This window comes from Notolepis coatsorum (assembly GCF_963971535.1).
Source record: "Notolepis coatsorum genome assembly, chromosome: 7".
NCBI classification, from domain to species: Eukaryota; Metazoa; Chordata; class Actinopteri; order Aulopiformes; family Paralepididae; genus Notolepis; species Notolepis coatsorum.
Genome location: NC_140171.1, coordinates 159,636,783 through 159,653,158, shown reverse-complemented (window position 1 = coordinate 159,653,158; position 16,376 = coordinate 159,636,783). Strand labels below are relative to the sequence as shown.

Below are 16,376 nucleotides of genomic sequence, written 5' to 3'. Positions count from 1 at the left end.
CAGGAGAACACAGGAGAACGCAGGAGAACACAGGAGAACACAGGAGAACACAGGAGAACACATGAGAACACAGGAGAACACAGGAGAACACAGGAGAACACAGGAGAACACAGGAGAACACAGGAGAACACAGGAGAACACATGAGAACACATGAGAACACAGGAGAACACATGAGAACACATGAGAACACATGAGAACACATGAGAACACAGGAGAACACAGGAGAACACAGGAGAACACATGAGAACACAGGAGAACACAGGAGAACACATGAGAACACAGGAGAACACAGGAGAACACAGGAGAACACAGGAGAACAATAACACAAGGAATGGCTGATTATATGTGTTAATTGATGTGTCCACTTCTGATTAAATGAATATTTGAATATTAAAAACCTTGATTAAATACATGTGACCCCTGGTCTCACAACAGAAACCCCACGGCTGGACCTGTGCTGAGCTACCTGCAGTGGTGACCTCCTCCTCTTTGACCTTGACCTCCTCCTCCTCTTTGACCTTGACCTCCTCTCGCTCCGTGGCCTCCTCCTCCTTCACCTCCTTCACCTCCTCCTTCACCCCCCCGGCCGGCTCCTTGTCCCGCCGCTGTGCCTCCTCTCCGTCCTCCTTCTCCACGTCCACCTTCTCCTTCTCCCGCTCCAGCCGGGCTTTCTGCGCCTGCTCGGCCAGCCGCCTCTTCACCTCCTCCAGCTCCTCCTCCTGCCGCGCCCGCAGGCGGTCCAGGATCTCCTCTGGAGGGGGGGAGGAGAGAGCACAACACAACATGGTTGGTTAATCATTTCACTGCCACACGACAGCCGGTTAACCCTTTCACTGTGACGATACAGAAGGTTAGCCCTTTACTATCACACAACCGACGGCGATGCTCCAGTCCATCATTAGCATCATTAGCTCCGCGGACAACCTAGGATGGCTTAGAGTAGACGACAGAGTACAGCAACTTGCAATGGGCCTGGTCTACAAGATACACTACAGCACTGAGGTACCCATGTACATGTCAAAATACTTCCCAAAGGTCAGTGAATACCACGATCACAACACCAGAGGGAGCTCCACAAATCATGTCAAACCCAGATTCGGCTCAAACAAGGGACTAAACACGTTTCGCAATTATGCCACATCAATGTGGAACGCCCTACCCAAAGGAACGTGAATCACTACCCACTTTTCAAAACAGCCCTCAAAGAGCACCTACGGGGGACTGCAATTTGAAACTGGCCCCGGTAAATGTCCAAACGTGGACCGCTGAGTGCCCGCCAACGCTATATAGCGTTTGTTTGTCGTATTTATTTTTATTTTTGGCGATTTGGCATATTTCATCAATCGAGCCTCAGGTTAGTGTTGCAGACTCTCTCTGAGCTCAATTGGGAAGATACCGCCCCCTATCGTCTCTCCCTGTGTAACTGCACCCCATTACTTTAGACCAGGGGTCTCAAACTCGCGGCCCGCGGGCCAATTGCGGCCCGCTGGATGATATTTTGCGGCCCCCTACTTGACATCAAAGTGTAGTGTTAGTTAATGTAGTGTAGTGTTAATGTTGCAGAGTCATTGTGCGAGTTGGGCGTTTTATTTATTTTATCACTTGTAGGCTACCACAGCGCAGGCTCATGGCAGCAACGTTAGTGGTTGAAACGTGATTCCGGAGTGATACCAAGTGGAAGGAAATATATCCTGTCATCAGTGCGTATGGCAAGCATCCTCGAAATTCTCTGCTATCTCCTCTGCACTGCTCCAACTGTCTGTGTCTGTCTACTGCTTTGGTCCAATCATATTCAGCGTCCCGTCAGCATCCCCCCCCCCCCACCCACAGTCTGCGAATCAGAGCAGAGTAGGGCGGGTCTTCACGGAATGCGTGTTGTCTTTCAACGGGTCGGAGTCAGAGCGAGAGTTGACAGCGCATTTACAGGTAGTCCAATCTGCAGGTACTGTAGCGAGTAGCATAATTTTTACCAGCAGGCAGCTAGTAGAAAAATATGGCATGTTCAAAGATGGCCAGTAAAATAAAAGTAAACAGTGAAAATCGCTGCAATTCAAAGGTGAATGGACTGAAAAATATGCGTTCATCCTCCCTCCAACCAGCACAATGTGCCAAGAAACGGTAGCTCTTGTGAAGAGTGGCAATTTGAAACGCAATTTGAAACGCCAATACGAAACAAAACAGTTATTTTGATGCAACCTTTCAGCACTAAGAACCACAAAAATAAATGGAATGAAATCATCATATCAAGCTGCAAGCAGAATTATTGTTAAAGTTATGTCACAACGATAAAAAGCAACCAAGTGTCACTGCTCACTCAGTGGCATGGGTGTTGGCTAAACACAAGAAGCCATTCTCTGATGCATAAATAATAAAATAATGTATGACCCGGAAAACGCGTGGATTATGTATTTACAGTACCCAACGCTGTATCAATAAACGCAATTGATATTTGGAATGGCGATCAGGAATTGGAATAATCTTTTTGGATAACATCTGATCTAAGGTAAGGAATTTATTTTACCAGTCTTTACCAGTCTAATCAGAGCTATTTTCACAGAGATATCAGCGTTTGCCCTATGCGTGTGTGTCAGGGTTTCCGTTGTCCGGTAATTACCGTTTTTTTACCAGGGAAATCTGTTGAAGTCCGACATATTTAAATATCTCCGGTCATAATGTCCTGTGAAAATAATTCCCTCCAAGCACAATTTGACTTGTATTAAAATAGTTACATTTGTTTCATTGTTGCTTCACCAAGCAGGTCTAATAATGACAACGATGTGTGTTCCTATATCATATCACGCGCACAGCAAGTTTGCAGCGCGACCTGTGGTTTGCTGATGAGAATGGCGGGGCGGGAGCTGATGCTGGATTAGCGAGAAGCATGCAACTGCAGAGCCGCAGAGCTCACAGTTGTGGCCGCACAGTGCAATACTCCAATTCAGCCATTGGCAATTCAGCCACTGGGTGGGTGGCGCTGCTGAGCGGTCCCCAGACCGGACCCGAGAGCGCCGCTGGTTCTGCGGCTCTGCAGTTGCATACTATTGGGATTAGTTTATCGCTTCGTTGAACGTTTCAGTGAACCCCACGATAATGTTGCAGTCTCTCTCTGCCAAATTTCTCAGTTCTTCGCTTGATATAATTAACACTTTAATCGCCGTTGACGCTGAAACACGTCTTTCCCCGCCATGCTCATTCTGCCGAAGACGCTGGACAGCGTCTTTGATATCAATATTTCAAAAATCTGTGATCGAAATCATATTTCTCCCCCGGAGACATGAGATGTACTGTTGAGTCCCTCTCAACTCTACAACGGTTCAAGAGCACCATAAATCAAGTTCTGGAGAAAGCTGCAGAAAACGATAAAAACATACTTATACTTTAGACCGTAATTTAGTATGAATATGTGAATGAAAAAGTATAACGTTGCTACACCCTGAACAATAGATATAGGACATTGAATGGGCCATAGTAATGTCAATTGAGCAATACAATTTAAAAATGTATAGCCCTGCAAAGAAGGGGAACTTCTCCATGTTAAATAGGGCTGGCGAGGGATGGTAAATTATGAATTTAACCCCGGCGATCAAAGTGTTAATACAAATGTCCAATATAACGGAATTTGTTCGCTCATAAAAATGTGATTATAGCAGACTGCTGTTTAATGTCGGGCCGACTGCCCACAGACACCTATTTGATTTCAACTCAGCAGCAGCACGGAGTCTCAAGGGACTTATTTTTATTTGGAATATAATGACTGTATACGCAAAAGTAGCCTAGTTTTAAGTTAAAATATTATAAATCTACATGCCTTGAGGATGTCATTCTTTATATAGCCTGCCTATCAATTGTTTTTAAGCTCAATAAACTGACCGGAATTTCTCACATTTGTCCGGGAGATTGAAATCTTCCAGGACACGGAGACCGGCCCCAATATTTTCTAACGGAAACCCTGGTGTGTGTGTGTGTCTGTGTGTGCGATCAGGAAATGAGAGAATCGATATTTCAGCCCGCTTCTATAGCGTGCATAAGTACACATATACTATCGATTATCTAGCGTTTATTTGAAAACGATTAATAAATAGGCCGAAAAATTACAACGTTTTTGTGTATGCCCGAATATTCCAGTAAATGCAGATTATCACGGAATCTTTTTTTTTTTTGATCCACTTTTTTCTCCCATTTTTCTATATTTTTCTCCCATCCCAATTTCGTATCATCCAATTCAACCCTCCCCTGTCACGAACGCTGTTTCTTGCCTCCCACAAGCCGGCTGCAATGTGGACTAAGTCATACATAGCACAAGTCCCCTCCGGTACTTGAGGTAACAGCAGTCGCATCTTTTCACCTGCGCAGCTCGATCTCTCAGTGTCGAGGAGTAACGCGTGGGAGGCTCACGCTGCCCCCGACACTTCCTGATTCTACTGCGCAGGCGCACCAACCGACTTGTAGGAGTCGCTTGTTCACAACGTTCGATCCCCACCCTTCAGTTTTCCCTCCCCGTAATACGGCCAATGTGTATTACTGCGGACGACCAGCCAAACTGAAAAACAATGTGGAGAGCTGGATTCGAACACGCGAATCCTAGCGTCTCCACACTGGTGGCGAGTGCCTTAGACCACTACACCACCTAGCCGCCATTATCACGGAATCTTTATATTTTCCTTGAAAACGTGGGCTTTTCAAAATGCTATAAAACAGAAATGAAGCGATTAAAAAACAATCCGTTTCGACAATGTTGACTGCAAACAAGTCATTGATAAACGACGGGCAGATTAGACACATAGCCATAATAAACAGAGATTATGCATTCACAACGCTATCATTGAAGTGGGTGGTGGCATTTAACGGGGGTAAGGCGCTGCATGGCTGGTAATCAAAGTGTTAACTCATTCGGCGCCAACCACGTATTATTACTAGGGCTGGGACTTTATCGCGTTAATTTAGATTAATTAACTACAGAAAGAATTAAACGTTAAAAAGAATTACGCATTTTATCGCACTTTACATATTCGTTTGCACTCCGGAACGTTTCTCAGTGGACGAGTTTCCATACCGTAAATACAGGTGCACAGCGTGCATTGAGTGACGTCAGAGTTATAGCCAACATGGAAAAAGCAGTTGACACTGCGTTGCTTGGCCCATTAAATGGGATGTTTCGTTATAAGAAACAACCAGATGGAAGTGTCGATACAAAAACGGTAGTGTGCACTTTGTGCAACAAAGACTTTGCCGGGGGCACTTCTAGCCTACGCTATCACTTAAATGCCAAGCATGTTGGAGCTACCGTGCAAGCTAGATCTAACGCTGGTCAGGCTAACGTTACCCCGAGTACAAGCACGCAGGGTCGCCAACCCAGACTGGACCAGATGATGGTATTCAGAGCTAAAGTGAGTCAGACCAAGACCAGTGAATTAACCAACTCACTGGCACGTTGGATTGCCGTGGACTGTAGACCACTTTCGGTGGTCGAAGATAAAGGGCTAGAAAAGCTGCTGCATCGTCTGACGCAACGTATAAACTGCCGTGCAGAATGACAATGTCCAAGAGAATCCAGCAGCTTTATGAACACTGAAAAAGAAGCAAAAGAGTGTGTTGCTCTGACTGGGGATCACTGGACCTCGGTAAGCAATTTAAATTACATCGGTGTGACTGCACACATGATGGACAGGGAATGGCATCTTCAGTCATTTGCCTTAACACTTTGAGCGCCACTCACGGCTAATCTCGGGTTTACGATTGTGACGTTGAAAGCCACGTCATGGCTTTTCTCGGGATTTTTTTATTTATTTTTTTATTAGCGATCTGAAATCATATTGCATCACGCGAGCCTACCGTTGGAGATCCAGGGGCCGCCGGCGATCAGATGTGAAAAAAGCGCCCCCTATCGTCTCCCAGATGGTAAATCACCCTTTTGGAATGGACTCAATGAAAATGGATGGGGAAAAAAAATTCCAGTCCACATTTTCCAGTCCACTGATGCAGCCGGAGTTACCAGAGTTCATTCTGGATCCTCTGAGCCGCGGCGAGCATTGGTTATACTGTACACATGTTGGATCAATATACTTATCGATTTTTTCGAATGGTGATCAGGAATTGGAATATACCATTTGGATACCATCTGATGTCAGGTAAGGAATCTATGTTATCAGTGTTAGGATAATCAGACTCGTTTTCATGGAGATATAAGCGTTTCCACTATATGTGATATGGCTGTTTCACTGTAAAAGCCATGAGGAAATAATAGCAGCGATTATCAGCGCACGGCACGAGCGTGCGTGCGCACACATATACTATCGACCATCTAGCGTTTATTTGAAAACGATTCATAAATAGACCGACAAATGATAACGTTCTGGAATATTCCAGTAAAAGGCGATTATCAGGGAATGTGTTGTTTTTTCTTCTAAACCGAGTGGTTTTCAAAATGCTATAAAAAGGAAATGAAGCGATAAAAACACAATCTGCTTTGCCAATGTTGACTGGAAAATGATTATTTGATAAGCAATGGGCAGATTAGACACATAGCATAATTTAAAACATAGATTAGGCGATATTAACGTTACATGGGCCGTGGACCGTGGCATCAACGGGGTAAAAAGGAAAACACGGCCCGGCACTGAAAGTGTTAACCATCCAGAAAACAAACACCAGGCACTATGCTGAACACGTCGCAGATGATTTTCTCTCTGTGGCAGAGGCCTGGGACGTTCAACAGAAGGTCACCACACTCGGAACAGACAGCACCTGGTCCATGATCGCTGCAGCAAGACAGCTCACTTTCCAGCACATGCCATGTGAAAATGCATAGTGGGAATCCGAAGGTGCAGTACCGGCCGCCTCCTACCAGGTGGCGTATCGAGCACCATTTCTAACATTGTATCCTGGGCTGTGGGATGACCAGAGGTCTCGGATTTCATTTTTTCTTCTCAGGGAGGCGCACAGTTCTGCCGGTTACATTGAAGCCTGTCAACTATGGCCGATCCGTATGTTATGGTCGTTTATGCCGTCGAGCAAATGGGGATTGGATCTACCAGATGGCGATCAAGAAATTGGAATATTCTTTTTGGATTACTCCCGGCCAAAGGTAAGGGCGATTTGATGTCAATTCTAGCTTGATCCTGCAATGCTTTCATACCGATCGGGCTGATAACCGTTTTTAGTGTTCAATGCGAATGCCGTTACTGACGATAGAATAATCAGAAACGCCCCCCCCCCCCCCCCCCCTTTCATGCATTCATGATGGGACATAATACCTATAATGTGGATTTGAATCCGGAACAATAGCGGGTTCATGCGAGGAACGCTAGAGTCTACAATGAAATCGACGTGTAGGGCTATAACTCAGCATTTCATGAATAGACCTAGACCGCTCTAAAACCATACTTATATTCACCACGGTATAACACGGGATGAATATTATAACCCGTGTTGGATGGAAATATTATTTCTTTTTTGCATCTTGACCGGAAGAAACCCAGTGTCAAATGACTATAGTACTGTATCCATAGCTATAATATAGAATATGGTTATAGCTCTACAAACAAGGTGACCGATTACATTGGGTTAATGGGTGGCATGAGGCAATAACTTCCCGGAAGAGGCGTGGCACTGAAAGTAAAATCTATGGACCCCCCCACTCTGTCCCAGTCCATATCCTCTGCCCCCTCTAACCCGACGGCGATGCCATCCTGCTTAACTCCATTTTCACCGACTCCCTTGACTCTCAAAAAGCCCACCCTTGACCCATCCAACTAGGGCTGGGCGATTAATCGATTTCATCGATATAACATTTTCTTTATTTTTTTTTCACCTTTTATTTGACAAAAAGTGATGTTTGGTGAAAGTTAGATTTGCACTTTATTAAATTCATTCTTGTTTGATGATCAAGAGGCACCTTTTATTTGTTTTAAGTGAAGTTTGGTGAAAAAACAAGTTATTGCACTATTAATCCCAATAGGGACATTCATCTTTGTTTGATCAAGCGTAACCTTTTATATATATATATATTTTTTTATATATACTTATTTTCATTCATTCATTTAATTTTGTTTCGTACATGGGGGTACAGTTAATCTTTGCACAATATCACCAACATCCTTTTTTTGTTTTTTTACATGATACACCCATCGCCGAAAAGGAGCAGGATGAAGAAAACGTATGTTTCCTGCCCCCTTCCAAACTTCATATTTATTTTAACATAATGGTCAGCTCAAGTGCACCTTACAGCTTCATACCATATATAATAATAATCATTACAATAACTATGATAACAATAAAAAATATTTGTCCAGTACTTCAACTCATTATGAAGAGAGTTCCAGAGTCTGTGTCAGGGTTGTCCGTGCAGCACTGATGTTTAAAATGACCTTCCCTTCTCTGCTCTCCATTCTGAGGACAAACCTGTTTTGTAGATTGGCTGGTAATGCTTTACTTTTGGCCTTGTGCATAACTACTAATGTCTGTAACTTAACTAGCTCTTGCAATTTCAATAATCCAGAATTAATAAATAATATGTTGGTGTGTTCTCGATAGTCTGCTTTACAAATAATCCTAATAGCTCTCTTCTGTAGGAGATACAGTGGTTTTATATGACTCTTATAGGTGTTGCCCCATACTTCCACAGTAATTAAGATAAGGCTATATGAGTGCACAGTACAATGTTCGCATTGCTTTGTTATCCAATACATATTTAACTTTATTCACAATAAAAATACTCTTAGAATTTTTTTTCCTTACATGTGCAATATGAGGTTTCCAGGTCAAACCTTCGTCCAGCAATACTCCCAAAAAACGCAGTTCTGTAACCCTTTCATTACTAACTCCATCTATTGACAATACAACATTTTCCTCTTTTTTTCTCTTGCTAAAGATCATAAACTTTGTTTTTCTTTCACATTTAATGATAATAAACCATTTCTTGAATTTATCCATTTTCTGCATGATAATGCTTGCTAAAGCTTTTAAATCATATCCTGAGCTGTAAACATGTGTGTCGTCCGCAAATAATACACATTTCAATAGTTTTGACACTTCACATATGTCATTGATATATAAAATAAACAGTTTAGGTCCTAAAACTGAACCTTGTGGAATTCCACATTCAATGTTCATATGTTCAGATACGTTTCCAGCGAAGTTCACAAACTGTTGCCTGTTCTCTAAGTAACTTTTTAGCCAGTCTGGCACTATTCCTCTCACCCCATATGAGTGAAGCTTTGACAATAGTATGGAATGGTCTATCGTATCGAAAGCTTTCTTGAGATCAATAAACACCCCTATAGTGAACATTTTGCTATGTCCTCCACTATGTCTGTGAACATTTTATTACAACACTATGTTATCAATACACATTTATTTTACACTTTTTTATTATTATTTATTTAGTTTGAGAACCTCTGCGATACAGTCTCTCCCTTTGTTTTTGTTTTTTTATTGATCTTTTTTCCCCTCCTTTTTCCTCTGTTTTTCTCCCAACCCAATGTTAGTCGTTATGCCAATTCCCAATCCCCTTCCTGGTCGCTGCGCACTTACCCCCCACAGTCGGTCTGGGAGCGTGGAGGCTATCACGTGCTTCCTCCGACACACGTCCAGCCAATCAACCGCTTCTTTTCACCTGGCAGCGCAGACTCTCACTGAGAGGGTGTAACGTGTGGAAGGATCACACTACCCCCCATAGATCCTATCCTCGCTGAGCAGGCGCCCCGACCGAACTGTAGGAGTCGCTTTGTGCATGCTCCCACGCGCACGCCCGTATTCCAATCCGTACAATAATAATCACAGATGTATATATTATATATATACCAGAATACGTTTGGCATCCAACCAGAGTGCAAATATAACTAGTCAAGTTCAAGTTGTTTTATTTAGCTATTACATTACAGTGAAATGCTTGGTTCTTTCACTGCCCAGCCCAGTCCAACCCAGTCCAACCTAGACCAGCCCAACTTTCCCTGCCCAACCCAGTCCAGCATCTTTCACTGCCCAGTTCAGCCCAACCCAGTCCAGAATAGTTCCCTCTTTCATGTTAATATGTGATATCCTAATATTTTGAAGAGTAGAGACGGTGTGATTAATATATGTTTTATGCTAATATTGTGAAGAGTAGAGACACTTATTAATGTTTTATGCTAATAAATATTTTAAAGAGTAGAGACACGGTGTGATTATTACAATGATTGAAAATCTATTTAGACGAAGACATACAAATAAGTAATTATCACAATTAGCGATTTATTTATGGCTGGTAAAAAAATCTGTTTGGCTGGTAAAAAAAATCATATACTCGCCAGTTGGCTGGTAAGCCAAAAAGTTAGTTTCCTCCCCTGTCCACTAGGGATGTGCATCTCCATCACTGAGGCCGATGCGATGCGCATCTCGATACGGTGCCAACGATACGATACATTAACGATACATTTGAAGCACCGGGCGATACGATACGATTCACCCCTGTTGAGATACGATACGATTCTATACGATTTGATTCAACATAATGCGATTCGATTCAACACGATGCAAAATAATGATACAATTGTATGGTATGACAGAGGATTTGGTTGTATTCCTTATATGCAGCTTATATTATTATTAAAAATTAAATAATCTACTGTAAGACAATTTATATAAAAACTCTTGGGTGCCTATTAAGACTTTTGCACAGTACTGGCTTATAGCAGACTGGTAAGCCAAAAAGTTAGTTTCCTCCCCTGCTCATACACTCCTGTATCCCCTCCCATCTGGACTACGCAAACTCGGTCCTTGCAGGGCTACCCAGTAATGCCCTGAACAGGCTGCAGTATGTCCAGAACTCAGCTGCCAGGGTTCTCACCTGCACCAAGTCCTGGCACCACATCACCCCCACCCTCATCCACCTCCACTGGCTTCCAGTCAAGTCCTGCATCAACTTTAACACTTTCAATGCCCACCACGTGATAACACGTGTTATCAGCCCAATGCGTGAATGCCCACCACGACAATTAGCGTGTTATTTTTTTATTAGCGATCTGAATTCATATTTCATCAACCGAGTCTCCCGTTGGTAAACCAGCCCCATCAGGAGCTCAGATGTGAAAAAACCGCCCCCTATCGTCTCCCAGATGGTAATGCACCCTTTTGGAATGGACTCAATGAAAATGGATGAGAAAAGAAAAATCCGGAATCCACATTTTACTTCTCAGGCATGTAACCCGAGCCGATCGGATTCATTGTGGACCCTCAGAACAGCGTGGATTACATATGTACAGTATGTAGCGTTGGATCAATAAAAGCGATAGATTTTTGGAATGGCGATTAGGAATTGGAATGATCTTTTTGGAGAACATCTGATCTGAGTTAAGGAATCTATTTTACAAGTCTTGGGATAATCAGAGTTGTATTCGCTGAGATCTCAGCGTTCGCCCTATGTGTATTGGGTCTGTATGCGCGCGATCGCTTTGAGGAAAATCAGAGAATCGATTTTTCAGATCGCCTATATAGCGTGCATACGTACATACTATCGATAATCTAGCGTTTATTTGAAAACGATTCACAAATAGGCCGAAAAATTACAACGTTTTTGTGTATTCTAGAATATTCCAGTACAGGGCGTTTATCATGGAATCTTTTAATTTTCCTTGAAAACGAGGGCTTTTCAAAATGCTATAAAACGAAAATGAACCCATAAAAAAACAATCTGCTTCGACAATGTTGACTGGAAAACGAGTCATTGATAAGCGATGGGCAGATTAGACACATAGCCATAATTTCAAACATAGATTAGGCGTTATTAACGCTAACATTGAAGTGGATGGTGGGCATTCAAGCACTAAATCGTGCGCCCCCTGCTGGCACTGAAAGTGTTAAGATCCTCCTCATCACCTACAAAGCCCTTCACTCCCTTGCCCCCCAGTACCTATAGCTGGCCTCCTCCATCCCTACATCCCGCCCCGGAGGCTGCGGTCCTCTGACTCCGGTCTCCTCTCCATCCCCACCACCAACATGTGGACTGTTGGTCCCAGAGCCTTCTCTGTGGCCGCACCCACCCTCTGGAACTCCCTCCCTCCAAACATCCGTAGTGCTACATCCCTGCACTCCTTCAAATCTCACCTCTTCACCAAATGTATCAATGACTAGGGCTGGGTTAAAAAAAAAGAAAAATCCAGATTCTGAATCGATCTTCATATTAATTAGCGATTATCAATTCATATTCATTCATATATATTATACTTTTTTATCCCCCAATTTAATCGTTATGCCAATTCCCTTCCTGTACTTGTACTTCTCAACGTCATTGTAAATTACTTTTTGCTTGCACTCAATGATATTTTCAAGATTAAATAAAGATAGCGGCTGGGTGGCGCAGCGGACATTGCGCTCGTCACCAACGCAAGAGACACCGGGTTCGACTCCGGCTGTCGGCGTTGCCTCCGGCTTGGGCCGGCCGTCATACTAACTCAATTGGCAGAGTTAGCGGGTGGAAGTCGATGGGTGGTAATCTGGACGTTGTGGACAGCGACTCCTACAGGTCGGTTGGGGACGCCTGCACAGCAGAGACAGGAAATAGTGGGGGTAGTGTGAGCCTCCCACACGTTACACCTCGCCACTGAGAGTCCGCGCTGGCAGGTGAAAAGATGTGACAGGCTGCCTCCTCGTGTACCGGAGGGGACACGTGATGCAAGGCTTCTATCCTCCCTACAACCGACCAGTGGGGGGCATATGCGAGCAACGTTCAAGACAGGGGAGGGGAGAATTGGCACAGCAAAATTGGTACGGGAGATTTTTTTTAAAGAGGATAAAAAAAAGATTAAATAAAGATTGCATTTATTTAAGTCATTATAAAAACATGACTTGGAAGACGGATATTAACCCTTTCACTGCCACACACGGTAACCGTCGGTAGTGTGATAGTATAGGGTTAACCTTCTGTGTATTGTCGCAGTGAAAGGGTTAACCGTTTGGTAGTGCGGCAGTGAAAGGGTTAATGCCTACAGTACTGTTCTGAAAAAAATGCTACAGGTGAACCTGTGAAATACAAATGTAAATAGAAAAAGATCCAGAGAGATCCAGAAGGATCCAGAAGGTGTGGCGCTCGCTTACCGTTGGCAGCGGTGAGGAAGCACTTGTTGGTGCCCCGGGCCTTGTTGGTGAGGTCCTCGGTGATGTCCATGTGCGTGTGCAGCTCGTCACGCATCTCCTCCAGCGCTCTCCACAGGTCCAACTCCCAGTAGTCCTTGCCCATGCCCTCTATCAACTCCGCCAACTGGACCTAGAGGTAGGGGTGTGGGAGTGAGAGAGAGAGAGAGAGAGAGAGATGACGTGTGTGTGTGTAAAAAAGTACAATAAAACGTGAAATATAGTTATATTGGAATTGGAAGAGGATCTTTTTTTTTTCTTCTTTTAATTTTTTACTGGGTCAAAACCCAAGAAGGTGAAACTGGATCCAAATCAATTGTGTAGGAATAGCTGAGCTGAGCTTCTGACTGAAGAAAGGTGAATATCTACAAGAGTGAAGATGTCATCATAACACTGAGCAGGTCCCCACAACGTTGCATGAACTGCTGTAGGGTTAGCAGGTTAATATCCTCATTAGATGTGCCTACGCAACAGCCTGCATAATCGGTAAGGGTCTGACAAACATCCAGAACCCTGGATAATAGGTTTGAAATGCACATAATTTAGTGTATATATTTCAAGCAGAGACACACACAGAGAAAGAGAGACAGACAGAGACAAGAGATAGATAAGATATTTACCTTGGTGCTGTAATACCAGATGGCCTTGTCCTCCTCACCGTCCTCCTCTCTGTGGGGGAGAAACAGGAGAAAGAGAGGAGGAGAAGAGGAAGAGAGACATGAGAATGAGTGAGGGGAGATGAGAGAAGATATGAAGAAGAGAGAGGAGAGAAAGAGAGACAGGATGAGGAGGGAGGAGAGGAAGAGGGAGGAGAGGAGAAGAGAGAAGAGAAGAAGGAGAGCGACAGGAGAACGAACAAAGAGAGAAGAGGAAGAGAAGAGACAGATGAAAGAGTGAGAGAGAAATGGGAGAAAGAGCGAGGAGAGATGAGGAGAAAGAGCAAGGGAAGAGGAGAGAAAAGAGGAAGAGAATAGTTCAAAGTTCAACTTCACCGAACACTCAATAGTTACAAATAGACTGAATTGTGTGGGTATTTGTAAAGATACAGCTTGAAACAAACAGAATGCACAGCAAAATAGAAAATAATATGATGTGAGAGGAGAAAGGGTTGTACACACTACAGTATCATGGGAGCAATGGCTATATTGTGCATTATGACAAAACAGTGCACTAGTGAGAATATCTAGTAGAGCGGAGTGGCCTGTTCAGTGGAACAATCCCTTTCAAATGGTTGGTTCCTTTTCAAGACAGAGAGACTTAATCAAATTAGAGTTAGAGTTACAGGCCGCTATGCATCTAGAACAGGGGTTTTCTCCTGTCCTTTAACCTAACAACCTGACACAGGGCGGGATCCACAAAGAATGGATTGCACGGTTAGTTGCACCCTTACTTACAATTCATGATGAATTGAAAATGGGGGACCCTGATGTAAACAAGACGAAAGGTCTGCATCCCCTTAACAATTGTGTGTATTGAGCCGTACTGTATTGTACCCATTCTGCAATCTGTTAATACAATTTTGCGCGGTGATTGATTGAATGAAAATTTTATTAACAGATTGCAGAATGGGTACAATACAGTACGGCTCAATACACACAATTGTTAACACTTTGAGTGCCAGCAACGCGCTTTGTCGTTAGTTCATGCTGACCGTTGAGTGCCGCCAATGCTATATAGCGTTTGTTTGTCGTATTTTTTTTTATTGGCGATTTGAATTCATATTTCATCAATCGAGCCTCAGGTTAGTGTTGCAGACTCTCTCTGAGCTCAATTGGGAAGATACCGCCCCCTATCGTCTCTCCCTGTGTAACTGCACCCCATTAGTTTAGACTGATGGGGGGGGGGGGGGCAGGCCAGTTTCCTCATTTTACTTTTCCGTCAAGCCAACTGAAGAATCCATTGTGATCGCCGGCCCGGAAAACGCGTGGATTATGTATTTACAGTACCCAACGCTGAATCAATAAACGCAATAGATATTTGGAATGGCGATCAGGAATTGGAATAATCTTTTTGGATAACATCTGATCTGAGGTAAGGAATTTATTTTACCAGTCTTAGGATAATCAGAGCTATTTTCACAGAGATATCAGCGTTTGCCCTATGTGTGTGTGTGTGTGTCAGGGTTTCCGTTAGAAAATACTGGGGCCGGTCTCCGTGTCCTGGAAGATTTCAATCTCCCGGACAAATGTGAGAAATTCCGGTCAGTTTATTGAGCTTAAAAACAATTGATAGGCAGGCTATATAAAGAATGACATCCTCAAGGCATGTAGATTTATAATATTTTAACTTAAAACTAGGCTACTTTTGCGTATACAGTCATTATATTCCAAATAAAAATAAGTCCCTTGAGACTCCGTGCTGCTGCTGAGTTGAAATCAAATAGGTGTCTGTGGGCAGTCGGCCCGACATTAAACAGCAGTCTGACTGTTATAATCAAATTTTTATGAGCGAACGAATTCCGTTATATTGGACATTTGTATTAATTATATCAAGCGAAGAACTGAGAAATTTGGCAGAGAGAGACTGCAACATTATCGTGGGGTTCACTGAAACGTTCAACGAAGCGATAAACGAATCCCAATAGTATGCAACTGCAGAGCCGCAGAGCCAGCGGCGCTTTCAGGTCCGGTCTGGGGACCGCTCAGCAGCGCCACCCACCCAGTGGCTGAATTGCCAATGGCTGAATTGGAGTATTGCACTGTGCGGGCACAGCTGTGAGCTCTGCGGCTCTGCAGTTGCATGCTTCTCGCTAATCCAGCATCAAGCTCCCGCCCCGCCATTCTCATCAGCAAACCACAGGTCGCGAGGGAATTATTTTCACAGGACATTATGACCGGAGATATTTAAATATGTCGGACTTCAACAGATTTCCCCGGTAAAAAAACTGTAATTACCGGACAACGGAAACCCTGGTGTGTGTGTGTGCGATCAGGAAATGAGAGAATCGATATTTCAGCCCGCTTCTATAGCGTGCATAAGTACACATATACTATCGATAATCTAGCGTTTATTTGAAAACTATTCATAAATAGGCCGAAAAATGACAACGTTTTTGTGTATGCCAGAATATTCCAGTAAATGCAGATTATCACGGAATCTTTATATTTTCCTTGAAAACGAGGGCTTTTCAAAATGCTATAAAACGGAAATGAAGCGATTAAAAAACAATCCGTTTCGACAATGTTGACTGCAAACAAGTCATTGATAAACGATGGGCAGATTAGACACATAGCCATAATTTAAGTCAGAGATTATGTGTTCACAACGC

The 16,376-nt window shown here is 43.4% G+C and overlaps 1 protein-coding gene across 1 annotated transcript in view; it reads right to left on the bottom strand.

Moving 5' to 3' along the window:
* Nucleotides 1–16,376, bottom strand: part of LOC311231827 (nucleosome-remodeling factor subunit BPTF-like) — a gene marked incomplete at its 5' end in the record, with an annotated part of 142,956 nt that overhangs the window by 110,850 nt on the left and 15,730 nt on the right. Inside the window, 3 exons of the mRNA XM_084318449.1 lie at nt 468–752; nt 13,073–13,241; nt 13,729–13,777. Coding sequence (XP_084174575.1) covers nt 468–752; nt 13,073–13,241; nt 13,729–13,777 — 503 coding nt within the window. The remainder of the gene's footprint in view (nt 1–467; nt 753–13,072; nt 13,242–13,728; nt 13,778–16,376) is intronic.